The 17,222-nt window shown below is 34.0% G+C and overlaps 3 protein-coding genes across 5 annotated transcripts in view; 2 read left to right on the forward strand and 1 right to left on the reverse strand.

Moving 5' to 3' along the window:
* Window positions 1-17,222, forward strand: part of LOC126707389 (scopoletin glucosyltransferase-like) — a 98,587-nt gene that overhangs the window by 42,578 nt on the left and 38,787 nt on the right. The gene's annotated exons all lie outside the window — the stretch shown is intronic.
* LOC126707394 (scopoletin glucosyltransferase-like) overlaps window positions 1-17,222 on the forward strand; it is a 29,935-nt gene that overhangs the window by 8,545 nt on the left and 4,168 nt on the right. The window lies entirely within an intron of this gene.
* Window positions 10,375-11,345, reverse strand: LOC126707395 (uncharacterized). The gene is made up of 2 exons (XM_050407012.1): window positions 11,029-11,345; window positions 10,375-10,729 (listed from the first exon to the last, which is right to left on the reverse strand). Exons 1-2 carry the CDS (start codon window positions 11,267-11,269, stop codon window positions 10,467-10,469), a joined length of 504 nt encoding a protein of 167 aa, XP_050262969.1. The 5' UTR covers window positions 11,270-11,345; the 3' UTR covers window positions 10,375-10,466.

Genomic DNA, 17,222 nt, shown 5'->3' on the forward strand with positions numbered 1-17,222 from the left:
ACTATCCTCCTTAAAGATAGACCTGCATCCCAGTGTAGTTCGTCTAGAACACGAGCTCCCTTTCCCACATCTAGAAGAGATTTAGGTCCACAGTTTCAAGGTGTTAAAGACCATTCCCAGGTTAGTACCCCTTATTACACAACCAAACAAGACTCAGTTGTTGATCAAGAAGAAGACAGCAACAGTCAGGACAGTCTTAAGCCTCTTTCACCATCAGGAACTGATATGAGAAATCCTATTCATCAAGAAAATGAATATGACTATCAACTCATGATGTTGACAAAAGAGTTCATCCCTGATATGGACGCTCTTGAAAAGGATTTTAATTCTGAAAATAACAGAGTTAAGAGAGAAGCCTATAGAGCCAACAATACCAAGGAACAAAAGATTGAAGTTTTGGAGAAATGGAAGTTATTCATGAAAGAGGTAAAAGCTGATTATCCTTTCTTTGAATACTTTGAGAAACATTTCAAATGGCATAGAAAGTCTTGTGTCATTTCCAAAACCATCTGGAAGTTACTCCCCAAAAAGGATGCACCAAGTTCTAGCAAACCAGAAATTGTTAGGTCTAGCCATCCTCCCCAAGAAGCCTTACTTTTTAACCACCATGGCACTGATATTATTACCTCTCCCTTTAAGTGTACAACAACCCCAGAAGAAAAGGTTGTTAAGAAGGTGATAGAGCAAAACAACTATACCAATCAGTGTTTAGGAGTCATAGGAAAACAGCTTGATAGGATAGAAGATAGGATTGACAACAAGGTTCTCCTCCAACCAGGAAACCCTAGCAAACCAATCCAGACTCTAGAAAAACCCTTAGTCAAGCTCCCCACAACCAGACAAGCTAGCCTCAAACCTAAGGACCAAACAGCCTTACAAATAGTGGCACAAAAGCTTGAAGATCTTGTGAAAAAGGAACCAGTCACCCCTTCACCAGATCCATCACAACCAGCAGGGATCCTAGGCTTAAAACCCTAAATGCCCATACAACTTCTAGCAGTTCAAGTACAATCTCCTCAGAAACTGAAAAGGAGATAGAACACATAGAAGACCAACTTTGAGGTTTACAGGTAAATAAGCTTTACCAACCCAAGGTGAGCCCAACCAGCCTTATCAAGAATTGGTATCCCAGGCCTACAACCCCTGACCTCTAGTATGAGGAAAGATCCACCCAGTTCACAATATCCAGTGGTAAACTCTATGAATGGAACATAGATGGTTTATCCGAACAAGAAATCCTAAACAAAATCCAGCACATAACCATGGTAGCCAATAATTATCTAAATGATGGCATTCAAAATACCGAGGTTGTAGAGCTTATAATTTTAGGATTCACAGGAAAACTGTTAGTTTGGTGGAACAACTGCTTGACAGAAGCATCCAAGGAAGACATTAAACATGCTGTTCAAAAAGATAAGGATGAGAACCTTATCTTTGACGAACACATAGGAAGAGGTGATCCTGATGGAGTCAATACCCTGATCTATACGATTATGAAACACTTCATAGGTAAACCCAGTAATATCACATCTAGGATTTATGACCAGTTAAGTAACCTTAGATGTAAGAACCTTGGAGAATACCGGTGGTATGAAGACGTATTCACCACCTGTGTCATGCATAGAAGCGATTGTAACTCTCCATTTTGGAAGGAGAAGTTTATCAATGGCTTACCCACATTGTTTGGACAGAAGGTCAAAGAAACTCTTGCTAGTCCTTTAGGTGTCATAGATTATGATAACCTAACCTATGGAGACATCTCAAGCACAATCCGAAATGAAGGAATGAAAATGTGTAGAGATCTCAAAATCTAGAGTCAAGCCAACAAAAGCAAAGCCAAGTATGAAATAGGAAATTTCTGTACCCAATATGGCTTACCTTCAATCATCCCTAAAAGGAAATCCAAACACAGAGGTGAAGAACCCTTTGAGAAATCCTATAGGAAGAAAACAGCCTCCAAACATTATAGAAAATAGAAGTTCAAAACTAATGATTTCTATAAGAAAGGAAAATCCAAATCCACAAGAGATTTCCCACCTAAAACATCAGGAACATGCTTTAAGTGTGGAAAGAAAGGTCATTTCTGGAAAGAAAGGTCATTTCCAGAAAGAGTGTAAAGCTAAGGCCAAATCCCTTATCAATACTCTCATTAGTGACCAAACCAACAAGGAAGAAATCTTCAAACTCTTAGAACTCGATCACCCAAGTAGTGAGTCCAGTGATCAAGAGAAACAACAATTGTTTAGAACATCTTCTGAAACCTCTAGAGTATCTTCTAGTTCCTCTAGTGACACATATGAAATCCTAACCTGTCAAGATAGTTGTTGTAGGAACAAGACTATCCATGTTCTTTCTAAACAAGAAGAATTGCTCCTAGATCTCATAGAACAGATCAAGGATCCAGAAGAGAAATTTCAAAGACTTAGTGAGTTCCACAAAACCTTAGTTAAGGAAGCCAGTACATCCAAACCTAAGTTTCAGGAACCCAAAGTTGATTTGGAGAAAATCTACAACAGGTTTACCAAATCCAAGAAAGAGATAACTGTCCAAGATCTCCAGAAAGAGATTAAGGATACCAAATCAGAAATGAGAAACCTTAAGCAAGAATTAGTCATCCTTAGGGTTGATCACGGTCTCATGGACTAAAGAGTCAAAAATTTGGAGTATTCTTCTCACCAAGGCAATGAGGAAGGAACCTCATTACAAAACCCTTCTGATGAAGAAATAGATGAAACAGTTAACCCTACTGCAGATATGGAACCAAGACCATCCAATGGATCGTTCTTGCAAACCATCAGTAGAATTAACTTCCAGAAATGGCATTCCAAAGTCAGGATTGTCATCAGCAAGGATTTTCAATTCGAGGTAGTTGCCCTAATAGATTCAGGTGCTGACCTCAACTGCATTCAAGAAGGAATCATTCCCTCTAAATACTTTCGGAAAACCAAAGAAAGGTTGACTTCCGCAAGTGGAGGAAAAATGCAGATTGAATTCAAAATCCCAAAAGCACATGTTTGCCAAGACAATGCGTGTTTCAAAACCACCTTTGTTCTTGTCAAAAATATGACAGATAGGGTCATTCTAGGAAACCCATTCATGTGTCTGTTATATCCTTTCATCACGGATAGTGAAGGAATCACTACCCATCCTTTTGGCCAACCAGTCAAGTTTAAGTTTCTTAAGAACCCAGAACCTAAAGAGATTGAAAGTCTCCAAAAAGTTTCTATTTATAGAAATCTTAACCTCCTCAATGCCAAAATCACTTCAGAAAATCAAGAAAAGAATCTTGATCACTCCTCCACTCCCTTCTCAAATGATGAACCTTTGAACCTCAATCAGTTTCATAAACTTTCATCATGTCTCATCTCATGCATTCAGCATAAAAGTATTTGCCCCATGACATCTCATGACTTTAACGAAAATGTTTTTAAAAATAACCATTTTGTTAATACATGGCAGGGAAAAAAGCAAATAACCCATTATACTTGCCCCACTAGTAAGTGGAAAATGGCTTCTTCAAGCAGGAACAAAGGAAAAGCCCCTGTCCAGGGTTCTCCTTATCAAAGGCATGAAAGCGCTTCTTCTGAAACAGCACCCAGGGAAGTAACATCCCTTCTAGAACATGTTCTGCTTCAAATAACATTTTCAGGTGGCAATATGGCCATTACTTTACATGAAGTTTTATCCAGGAATTTCCAATTTGCAAATGAAGTGTATACAGGACTTCCACCCTCCATCAAAATTGTCCTTGATAACCTTCAAAGAGCCTTTACCCAAAGCAACAATCGCCTTTTCCAGAAAACCCTTAGAGCACTAGAAATACACCTAGTAAACCTTGAGGCAGAAATTGAAATAGGCCGAATGTCTTTTAGTCAACTCTTTGGCAAAGAGGATATCCATTCAATGCATAAAATGACTGTTATGGGCACAGATTATGCTAGGTTAAGTCTTAAGACTCAAGACCAGCTAAGAAGTGCTGTTGCCAACTTGCCTTCCGATATACAAATACGTATCTTGGGAAGCAAGGCTATGTCTGAATCATGTGACCAATGGTTCAAACATTTCAAAATTATGGTCATCACCCATTTCCCAGTTTATGGTGAAGATGTTGTTGAAAATGCTTTCATCCAGTCAACCTGGGAAAAATACTTTGGAAGCAGCCACAGGGTCTATGAAAAGAAACATCCCTTCCTCGGCCTAATAATCAACTATGAAGATTAGTCTGTTGAAGAAGATCCAAGCTGGCTTTCACAGATGTTTGAATATGGCTTCATCGGGCTCATCAAGCTAACAAGCCATGACCAAATCAACCAGTTCCCATAGATCGTCCGACAGGTTGTCTCAAAAATCAAAAGGCCTTTTGTCTCCATCAGATGCTGGAGTACTCTCCCACAATGGGACAGAAACAATTGGATGAATGTCCAACCTGCACATCATTTGGTACTCATCAATGGATACACCCAGAATGGTCCTTGGTATGAAGGAGACTCTTATCTCCATAATGAAGACCCTAAAACTCTTGCAGATTGCTGGAGAGGTTACTTCAATAATGAGATTATAGATGTCACCAGCGAGCTATGGCAGAATTACCATTTTGTTGGAAATACTGGCAGGATTACAGTATTCACCACCAGGTCATACTCCGAAGCCCTCCATACCGAAAGAATTGACTACATTTAGCCCAGACAGTTAGTTCTGCAACAGGCAGATTATCAACCTATCCTGTACTGTGGTTTATGTGACAAATATGCCAAGTATCATGAGCACAATTGTGACTATGACCCTCCATGGGATCCCTATGATGGGTACCCATCTGGCCATGATACTGATTAGGCATTTTCGGCTCCCAGACGCTCAAGAACAGCTCCAGGCGCCCTTGAATAGCTCAAAAATCCACCTTTGCAAATCCAGTTACTATTCCAGGAACAGTACCCGCACCAGCAGAGTTGCCGACAGAAGACTATTCACTGCACAGTCCAGAACACTATGCAGAGTTACTGTTTAGAAAAGCAAGGGGACAAAACACTGTTCATAAATAGTGACCAGTTACTGTTCACTCAACAGTGCCCTGACAAGATCATTGAAGTGATTGTTTGCTTTCGGCTGAAAAGATATTCACCTGAAGGTAAAAGCATTTCACCTTCCGTGATTCCCGCAGTCTCCTGATCTGATCCAAGGCTCCCTCCAGCTATAAAAGGAACCCTTTGGCTCTAGTCTTCAGCAGGCTTAGTCGGACTGACCTTTCACAAGGCTTAGTTTTAGATACTACCTCAGAGCTCTAGTCTTACTTTGTATCCAGAAATACTTTGTAAACCTAAATGGCTCTTTCTCCTAGCCTAGTTTACACTTGTACTAGAACTACATCTGTAGCCTATTTATGCTTCCGCCCCCAGTGCCCTCTGAACGACACCCTTTGTTTGTAGCATATATATATATATATATAAAAACAAACAAACACAATAATAGGCTCAAACTTCCAATTTTATTCGGTTGTTGTTAAGACTACATTTGTATTACGAATTTAGTATAGCCCTGCAGAAAACACATGTGCTCCCTACATAGAGGCTATGTCCAACAATACTTGGGTCTCTGGACGCTATTACATTGAGGACTTTCGCTCAAGGGAGTCAATACCGTACTGGAGGCCGTTTCAGTTTAGTTATTGGCACGGAATATTTTGGTACCGGTGTACCGTTTCGAGATTACCACTATTATAATAATAATAATAATCAGGGGCGGAGCCACTTGGCTCCATGGGGGGGCCTTAGGCCCCCCCCCCCCCCCAATTTTCAAATTTCCCTTAGAGTATACATAAAATTGAATTGGGCCCCACTAAAAATTGATATCTGGCCCCCCCAAAATTATTTCAACAATTCTGCTAGAGTTCAAGTCCAATACAACTTCAAATAAAAGAAAAACCTTGGCCCACATCCAGCCCCCCCAGCTAGCCCCAAATCCTTAATATAATAAAAATTTTCTCCTCTAAACTAAACACACTTCCAGCCTAATTCAACCCCAAATCTAAAATACCTAATCAAAAAATAGAGAAAAATCTGAATGTCATGCCTACACCTTGTTTTTTTTCCTTCTCAGTTCTCAATTCACGCCTCCAATAGTGTCATGCCTCTGCCTTGGAAACAATCTCCTCACTTGCTTGCCGTGACACCCGCAGCCTCCACCAGTCCGCTAACTTATTCATCACCTCAACCTCAAGCCCTCACCTTAATTCCTCAAGGTATCTTATTCAGTCATTCTCATCTCACTTCTCTCTTTTTTTCTCAACAACTGAAATAAATATTGAAGTATGAATAGTAGAATAAACCGTGATCTAGGATCACGTAAACAAATACATGAATTCCCTGTCAACAAACAAGATGAAATTCGACATGCTTATCTCATAATCGGTCCATATCAACCTAGAAACATAGAGCATCCATACAAAGGACCGAACAATCATCGTCATAGTTTTCAATCTTCGTGGTTTGAATCACATTCAAATTGGTTGGAATACTCACCTTCAAGGGATGCAATTTGTTGTTTAACTTGCTACCTTGCTACCTCACAATCTTTTTTGTATGTCTATATTGAACTAGACAGTTTTTCATGTTCATTAATGTATAAGAATATGATGATATATGAAAGTTGATAATTTTGTATTCAATAGACTTATGAATTATATTTAGTATATCTCTACTACAACCTGCCCCCCCCCCCCCTCCAAGTAATTATTCCTAGCTATGCCCTTGATAATAATAATAATAATAATTCTCTTAGAGCCTATACCTTCCATGTTCTTTACGACTTAAAGAATTTGATAATACATTTTAAGAATAGCTAAATTTCTACTCCCTTTATCCCAATTTATTTGTCCTGTTTGAAAAGTCAAATTTTTTAAGGGAATATCATTTATTGTTTTGTATGCCTTATAAAAATATATAAATTTACAAAACTACATTTAAATAAATTTATCAGTTTTTTTTTTTTTTTTTTAAGAGTTATTCTTAATGAGGCAATTAAAAAGGTGCTCCACTTAGATTGAATTTTTTTTAAAATATTTGTTAGTTTTCTTTTTAAATACTAGTTTTGAAAATAAAGTAAAAGTATAATAGGAACATTGAACAAACTGGGACGGGGGAGATTTTATGACCCACGTAATTAGTTAAATAGAGTAAACTCCATGCCACTAGAAGTTGACACTTGCCCATCTAAGCAATTGATTAAAAAATAAAAAAGTAATTGAAAGAGCAAAATAAGCAAGAGATAAGAACCAATGTGAGTCACGTGGCTTTGGGAAAAGCAAATAAAATAAGAGGCTTTTATGGTTCTGGCGGAGAAACCAAGAGAAACTGAGTTGAATCTAGAAACGTAGGTACAACAGTATAGCTTATACTAGTCCAACATTAATGTAAAATTTAAAACATTCAAGTAGAGAAAGCTTCTCAAAAAAGTAGAGAAAGAATTTAAACAAGCAGAGCAGATGAAGCAGGGAAAGAGCAGACGAAGAAGGGAGCGATTACAATGGCTAAAAAGATCTAAGTGGCTAAAACGAAGAAGAAGATGATGTTGTTGATGATCTAGCAAGTTGATGCTCCAATGATAGTCACTGGTTGCTGTAAGTATTAAGTTTTTTTTATTAAAAAAACCCAGTTATATTTGTACTGGTCCGAAACAAAAATACTGCCCAAAAGCTCCGAAATTCGTCGGAATAGCCGAAACAAGCCGGTACACCCCGGTATTTTGGGCGATACGATTCAGCCTTGTTTTTGTACCGATTTAGGCACCGGAACAGAATATTCTGACGGAACCGGCTGGTACGGTACGAAATCGCCTTCCTTGCTTCTGCTACCAAACTAATGTATTTTGGGCGTGTTCTGTGTGCTTGGTCAATGACTCAACTCAATAGGTGGGCTTAATATGGAAAGTTTGGATAAATATTTTCATTTTTTTCAAAGCTCCCATATTTTTATTTTTATTTTTATTTTTGGGTAAGAAAGCTTATCATTTTTTACTAATAAAAAAACACGAGAGTATTTAAATTCATGTGTTTCTCTCATACTAACCAATGGAAAGTATATTTGGCCTCCAACATTTTCTTGGTCGTTTTTTCTTTCTTTAACTTAAAATTCAAAGGAATTGATGAATGGGTTGTTGTTGATAGTGGAGGAATTTTATAATTCTTCCCTCAAATAAAAGGGGGTCAACAAAAATCATGTAAATCAGCGCTGGTTGTCTCTAATGAAATTAGACCAAAACTAAGTCAAAAATCTAGAAAATACACTACTGAACAAAGAACGGATTGAGAAACGTGGTTAAAGAAAAAACGTATGTAATGATTATATAATATATATTTCATGCTATTGAGAGAACAAGTATGTCATACGATTGAGTGATGTTATGATGACGGTTTTATGTAACTACATATTCCTTTAATCATATAATATTTTTTCTTCGGAATTTAATTAATTTTTTTTTCTTCTAAAAACAAAAAATTGGTTCCTTTTGCTACGTATATGTGTGTTCCACAATATTTGAAGGTGCAAATTCATGATTCAAAATCTAAGAGTGAGAATGAAATAGAATATGCCAACTGATGACTACCTGGAATTTAAATGATGAACATCACACTAGTTTAACAAACATGAATTATTGGTTTTTTACTTCTCTTATCTTGTAGTAAAAAGAGAAATGATATGTCCATAATATTTTCACAATAAATTTTATGTGGCAAGTTGTTATGGGTTGTTATTGGTAGGGTAGAAAAGTAATTTCAGTTGTAAGTTCAAATTAAAACCAATAACAACTAACCACTTATGATTTGTTATGAAAATATTATAGACGTAGTACCTCTCTAATAAAAATGTAGAGAATACTTTAACATTCTCACTTTAGAAATTTTTAGAAATACTCATTTCATTTTGATTATGCTTAAAAGATAAGGCACACTAAGCAATAGAAAGTGTAATAATAATAATAATAATAATAATAATAATAATAACATAATTAGGTAATATAACATAATTAGGTTCAAACTTTTTATCTTAAACTTTTTGGTCAAGTAGCATCCCTATACATTTTATATTTTATCAAAAAAAAAAAAAAAAAAATCCTTAATCAGTCTTCCCATCCATATTATCTTCCTAACATCCCTACAATATAACACCTCATTGTGAGATGAACTCCAATTAAGCCTTCTTGCCTTTTTTTTTATTCACTCATATATTTTTTAATACAAATATAAAAATTATATAGCAAATAAACATTTAATATGGTTATGATTGTATGTGATATTTTCCGTTCTTCTATATGAGGGAAACAAATTATGGGACAATTTTTTGTTGGATAATGTAAATGTCTATATATACACTACGTCTTTATAAAAATTAATTCGAATATTTAAACCAAACATGACAGCTTTTGCGCTAAAACATTTATCATCGTATTTGTAATTTGTTTTCCCTTACTAACTACTAACTAGGGAGGACGAACACTTCATTTGAAGTACCGTACTTATGTTATCTGTGTTATACCATTGTGTCATGTTATAATTTTTCAAAAAATGCTCATATAGTCACATTGTACACATATTCGTATCCATACCCATACTCGTGCTCTCTAGCCTCTGGCCTTAAGTAGTTAGCTGGTTAGCTCACCTTCAAGCTACATTTTTATATCTTCTTTGGTGGTGATCATCATCAAATCAAATAAGCTGATATTGGGATATTAATAGAATTCCAAACCATCTCCATGTACATCCAAGTAATGATTTTGTGCGTTGACAAACATTGATCATTATGCCAAATGTCACAAACATTTCCAATTGTAGAAGATTTCGACTTTTCAATATATAATTGTAAATATTACAGTAAGACTAGCAAGGATGCAGGAGCTTCTCAAAAAAAAGCAAGGATGCAAGAGGCACCTCCGTGGAGCATGAATACCCAGTCACAAGTAATACATTTATTCTCTATCATCTCAATCATTCATAACTCATAACATTGTCTGTAAGGACATGGAAAGGGAAAAAAAAAATTACTCGATTTAGAATGTGACTCATAATCTTTAAGATGAGCAACCAATCCCTTAATATTTATTTAAAATTACAAATAGTTTCCAAGTGATTTAAAATAATTTCAGTCAAATCGCCTCTTGTCTTCCCTTCTAAACTTGCATTCATTTAATTCCTTAAATAATATTAAAAATCCCTCAGAGTTAAATTCATTTAATTTAATAATAATAATCATAATAATATAGGCTATTTGTAATTTTAAGTGAAGTTGATGGATTGATTGCTCAGTTTCAAAATTTAGGTAACACATCAAAAATTGGGTGATAGTTTAGAGTAGTTTTTGTAATATATATATATATATATATATATATATATAAACTCTCATTATTTGCTAAAATACAACAAACATAAAAAGATAGTAGTAAGTAAAATTTCCCATGGCATGCACATTCTCTAATAATTATCTATACCAGCGGAATATTGGCATCACAAAGAACTTCATGGTTCCATTCATGCAATGAAAGCCATTGCGCTCACCACAAGCAAAGTAGTGAGGTTGCCATGGCCTTTTCAGCACAAACTCGAAGCCCTCCCCAACTCCTTGTGTCACATTTCCCAACTTCTTGGCATTTTTTAGGTCACATTTAATGAAGCTCCGGAGGTTTGGTAGCAAGTAAACACTGTGAGGAAATGTTTTGGGAGTTGGGGGATCATATTTGAAAACTGCAATCAACATTATATAAACAATTATTTTCTATGCATATTTGCATACAACAAAAAAAATAAAATTGCACACATTTTCATGTCCCTTTAAGGATCCAACTTGATAATCTATGAATAAATAAAGTGAAGAAAAAGTTCAAAGTTAGAATTGACTATTTTGATATCTTGATGAATTTTATAACTTGTCATAAAAACACAAGCGGTTTAAAAATATGATTTTGGTCACTATATTTTACAACCTGAACTATGCATGGCAATATGTAATTAACAAGTAGCAATAGCAAAGTAATCAAGCTCACCTAGAGTGTCATTTAGGTAGAAAGGGCCATGTTTGATTGCCCAATTGGTGTAGTTAAAGCCATAATTCCAGTGGTAGGAATCACCCACGATGATCCTGTTGGAAGTTTGTGTATTATTGGGGTGATAAGGGCCATGGTAAGGCCAATTCCCAAATTGCCAACCCTTGTTGGCTGTGCTAACTGCCATTGTGGAAGCAATTAGCAACACATGCATGAGTCCTTGTGCAATTGTGAAACCCATAGTATGATTTGCAACTTACGAAAGTGACTAGAAAGTGAAATAATTAAGAGGGCGAGATACAAACAAAGAGCTAGATGTTAATTCTTAGTAATGATAGGTTTACATAAGTGGGTATTTATATTGGTATAGATGGAATGAAAGTGGGGAGAGAGAGAAGTGCAAACTAGCCTAATTGACCTTTTTTTTCAAAATTGAGTAGGCAAGAGTTGGAAAATACAATGTAAAAGCTCCATCAAAAAGTTATGTTTTCAGTTCTCCACTTGGCGGACGCATTATATACGTTCATATATGGATTTAGCCTTTGGCCAATGATAGATACTAAAAAAGAAATAGAAAAGACCTTTCTTTTGTATTTTCTCTAATTACTATTTTATGATGAGATGGGTTCAAGTTACACCTGGTTTAACTCTTTAGAGTTACACTTTTTCTAAACCATTGGATTTAAGTAGATCCAACGGTCAAAAAAATGCATTCATTAATGTTGATATTCTGATAAGGATCTTATTTATTATCTTTATTTATAACATTCCATACTTATCTCTAATTCCAAAAATACGTATATTTTTCTCTCTGCTCTCTCTTTCTCATCCACTACACGTTTCTCTCTTCTCCATTGCTCTTCCACCTCCATTTTCATAAGGTTTCACCTCAACAGCTACATAGAATCTGATGAATCAAAAACTTGAACTAATCAAATCATTAAGAATAAAATTAAAATAAGGGTACTAAAAATATATTTATATCTCAAAAAAAAAAATTACATAAATGATTGGTTGGGTTTGGTCTTATGGGTTGAAAAAAAACTTATACAAACAATGTAACTCAATTAAAAAAATCAAATCAAATCAAAAGTATACCATCTAACAAAGATGAACAAGATGAATTTGTGTCTTTGCGATAACCGGAGCAAGAGTTATTACAAGACAACACAGGTGATCATGGCGGCAGTGGGGGTCTTGGTCTTTGTGGTGGTTAAGTTTATTTCATCATCTGATCTCCGGCAAGAAGGAAAATGCGTGTTAGGCTTATTGGGATATTTGTTAATTTGTATATACTAGTTGCTAACCCGTGCGATGCACGGGATAGTTAAACAAAATTTATACACATTCACTTTTATTGGTACAATCATTTGAAAATAATTCTAACTAATACCCAAATGTAAGAGACACATTGACTTACTATTTAAAGTAGCCTTCTGAAGAATTTACACATATTGTGCAACTGAGCCTTAATTTCTCATCAACAATAAAAACATGGAAAGAAAATAAAAATTATAACAATTAATTCTATTATCTTTCATGCTATACTTTGTAATTGTACGGAATTAAGTCAACTCAATTTAAGTAGTTGTAATAAAATTGGCTTCTATTATTCTCTATTCTATAGAGATATGAACATATTGGATTTCTCAAACAATTACCGGTATTGCAATAAAATGATTTATTATTGAAAATAAGAAACAAAGAAAATTTGTCTATAGCTTAAGAAACACAATATACTAAAATTAAAGAGATAAAATTTTCGGAAGACAAAATATTATAGATAATTTTAGAAACAGATTATACACTTAAAAGGGTTAGTAATTTATAGCACTTACCCCCACTATTAGTATACAGACATCAAGTGCGGTCATCGTAACCCTTTGAAAGAACCTTCCCCAATTGGACCCTATAAAAAAAAAAAAAAAAAAAAAAAAAAAAAACACCCAATTAACAAAATTGATCCAAAAGGGTCTAAAAATCACACAAAATCAATTCAAAAAACAAAAATATGAGACAAAGTAATTACTTTCTGTTGCCAATGAAATCGTCTTTTGTATTGCTGTTCCAAACTGCAACACTTATCTCTCTAAGGCCTTCAATTAACGAAAACACAAACTTCTCTTGGAATACCGGAGTATTATGACCATCTATACACACACACACAAAAAACAAAATCAGCATAACTCACTATAACTCTATAGAAGCCTAAAAAATATAAAGAGAAATTAAAAGGGTTGAATTTGATATTTACGTTTGGAGAGAGAGAGTTTGCAGAAACTGTGGCTTTATATTTCTTAACTTGAGAGAGGGGTAAGGTTGCTAGGGTTTTGAGGTGTTATAATGTTTTTATTTTTAATTTTTATTTTTTAAATATTTTGTTGACGTGGAAAATTGTGGTGCTAGCAGAGGCTTCGGTTTTTTATTTTTTAAATATTGTGCTGACGTGGAAAATTAACTGTGGTTTTATATTTCTTAACTTGAGAGAGGGGTAATGTTGCTAGGGTTTTGAGGTGTTATAATGTTTTTATTTTTATTTTTTATTTTTTAAATATTGTGCTGACGTGGAAAATTGTGGTGCCAGCAGAGGTTTCGGTTTTATATATATATATAGATTACATGCGTAGAACGTTGTAAATTTTTAAGGGTTAAACAGTGTTTTTGATTTGGATTTTTGTTTAGGTAATCATGTTGTTCAGTTCATTCTTAAGATTATAACATTTTGGAATAACGCAAAAAAAAAAAAAAAAAAAAAACACCAAGATAATGATGAAGTAATCCATGGCTTTCTTCTCAAACAAAGGGGAAAAATATACCTATTTTTGGAATTAGAGATAGCTATGTAATGTTATAAACAAGGATGATAAATAAGATCCTTATCAGAATATCAGCATTAATGAGTGTATTTTTTTAACCGTTAGATCTACTTAAATCCAATGGTTTAAAAATGGTGTAACTCTAAAGAGTTACACCAGGTGTAACTTGAACTCATCTCTTTTATGATATATATATATATATATATATTGTGTGCCCTCACAGTTTTTCCTTTAGGGCCTTTTCTTTCTTTCTTTCTTATTCTTCTTGTTCTTTAATAAAAAAAAAAAAGAATTTAAAAAAATTCCCTATATTGGTTTAAACTTTAAACACTTTGGTAGTTTGGTACACAGTCATCTCCTTAAGGAAAAATGTTCTTATATATTCATTGATGTACACCATGTAACATCTATAATTTCACATTAAATGTCCATATATATATATATATATAACTTTTTTTACATTTAAAGCGTGAACAGTGCAATGCAAATTATACACAGAAACAAATAGCCAAATAGGTGAGAATCATTGCCCACCCTTCAATTCTCCAATCCCAAAAAAAAACCAAGTTCCATATTATAGACTTTACAAGCAAATTCACTTACATCTACAATGACATTACCTATGCAAAAACCAAGTTTATTTTGGCAAATCACTAAAGGATGCATATGTATAGCAGTATAATAATAAAGTGTCGTTAGACTTTTCAACAATATGAAAGCACTCTCTCAAAAGTAAAAATAAGAATTGCGAAAGGGAGCTCCACTTAATATTGGGTTGTTAAAAATAGAGTAGAGATTTTCCCTCAAACCAAAAAGGAGTCAACTAGTATAATCTGAGTTTTCCAATTTAGACCACTGTATGCTGGAAATCAAGACAGAAATGCTCTTTGAACTGACAGATTTTGACTGAAATGGAAAAAGAAGTATAAAATTTGAAATATATTGGTATGATATTCGGCGTTCTGTTGAGGGACAAGTATATAATTCAACTGGGTGATGTGATGATGACGGTTAAATTGCACAATATATATGCCATCATTCTTCTAGAAATTATAGTAAATATTTTCCTTCTAGATTGAATTCATTCTATTCTCTTATTATGTATATTAACCAAGAAAACATGTTATCATGTATGCTTAATGTTTTTTCCCAACATCATATATGAATACAGCTTTTACTTTGCTTCATGTGAAAATATATATTTCAACTCTTATCTCAAACTTTGTTATGTGGATGGAAGATCATTACAGTTTTTTTCGAAAATTTAGACTGATTTAGCTGGCTTTTCTTAATAAAAACTTCATTCTCTTTCATCTAAAAAAAAAAAAAACTCTTCTTTGATCTCATACATCTCTATCTCTATCTCTCAATCTTTGGTTCTTGGCAACACCTATTTCATGTAGACATGCAATAAATAAATATGCCATGTCACTATAGAAAAATAGGCCTTTTGTAGCAGCCAAAATCGGTGCCAAAAAAAAAAAAAAAAACAAAAAAAAACAAAAAAAAACGCGGCAAGATTTTTGCGTTATAGTTTATATCTGTTACAGAGGTTTTGTTTTCGTGACCGCTATAATATATATTTTTTAATTTTCTTTCTTAATTTTTTTTTTCTAAATGTCCTTTCCATGTTTTTTAATACCGAAAATTTTATCAGGTCTATAAATAAGAATATAAGATTGTAAGATTTTGTATCTTTTAATGGTCTGCACTATTTACAATCAATATAAAAAGAGAGTCTGTAATAGAGTACTACAATACAAATAAACTCCAATTCCTCACTAATCTATTTAAGAAGTTCCTTGTGCTACGAAAAAAAAATTAAAGCCCTTTATCAATTAAAATTCTTAAATGTTTAAAAAAAAAAAAAAAAAAAAAAAAACTGGTAATGAATCGGAAAAGAAACTTTATTCAAGGAAAGTGGACCGAAATAGACCGAATAGACCAAATAGACCGAAATAGACTAACTTGAGCCGAATCGATTATAATAGACAGAAATGGACCGAATGGACCAAAGTTGACCGAAATTGAAGCAAGTGGATCGAAATGGACCAAATCAGACCGAAGTGGACTGAAATAGACTGAATTAGACCAATTCATTATTTTGCATTATCATTTTAGTATTATTATCGAAAGCTCTTTTATTTTTTTCCCTAAAGGTCAATAAATTTCCATTTATCTTAATTTAAGGTTGATGCACTTTCCAATCATAAAAACACCTAGGAATGTGATGAGATTTATGCACACAAAAATTACCTCACCCACAAACCTAGCACTAAAAAATGAATATTGAAATAGCAATGAACCCCAAATTGACATCAATGGAAAATGCTAATATGAATGAAAGAATATTTTATAAATAAAAGCCTCTGAACACCCTCTACACACATGTGGAACCTCTAAACCCAAAGGCCCATTGCCCACCCCTCAAACCAAACAGGCGAACACCCTTATCTCATTACTTTCTAATTATTTGAAGGAGATTTTTCCCTGTCGAAAACCTTCAGCCTTTTCACTCTTGGCCAAGCGCACGGATGTTCCCATAGGCAAAGGTAGGCAAATATGGAAAGTCTGCATAAACATTTTTATTTTTTTAAAGCTCCCATGTATTTTTTATATATTTTGGGATAAAAGGGATATTTTGGGGTAAAATGGATTAATATTTTTTAGTATGTTTTTATAAATTGGTCAAAGAATAATCCATCATTGGACAAGAATCCAGGAAAAGAGTAGGCCGAGTGGTAAACACATGCCCACTTCTCTCTTCTATCTCTCACATTTTCTTGTTCCTTTTAACTTTCTTTAACTCAAAATTCAAAGGAATTGATGAAAGAGTTGTTGACAGTGGAGGAATTTTATAATTCAGATTCCTCATCCAAAAGGAGGTCAATAAAAATCATATAATTCAGCGTTGTTCGTCTCTTTTGATGAATGAAATTGGACCAAAACAAAGTCAAAGCTAGAAAATACTAAACAAAGAACGGATTGAGAAACGTGTTTAAGAAAAAACGTATGTAATGATTATATATATATATATATATATATTTCATGCTATTGAGAACAAGTATGTCATACGATTGAGTGCTATGATGATGCCGGTTTAATGCAACAATTCAATCCTTTAGTAATAGACTAATATTTTCCTTTGAAAATGAATTTATTTTCTGGCCGAACTTTGAATGTTATTTCATTATATGCTTTTGATTAACTACTTTGGTTCCGTTTGCTAAGTCTATGTGTGTTCCAAAAAATTTGAAGGTGCAAAGTTATGATTCAAAATCTAAGAATGAGAATGAAATATATAGTTTATGCCAGCTGAATGACTATGTGGAATTTAGATAATGAATATAACACTGGTTTAACAAACATAAATTATTG

Source organism: Quercus robur, chromosome 11 (assembly GCF_932294415.1).
Source record: "Quercus robur chromosome 11, dhQueRobu3.1, whole genome shotgun sequence".
NCBI lineage: Eukaryota > Viridiplantae > Streptophyta > Magnoliopsida > Fagales > Fagaceae > Quercus > Quercus robur.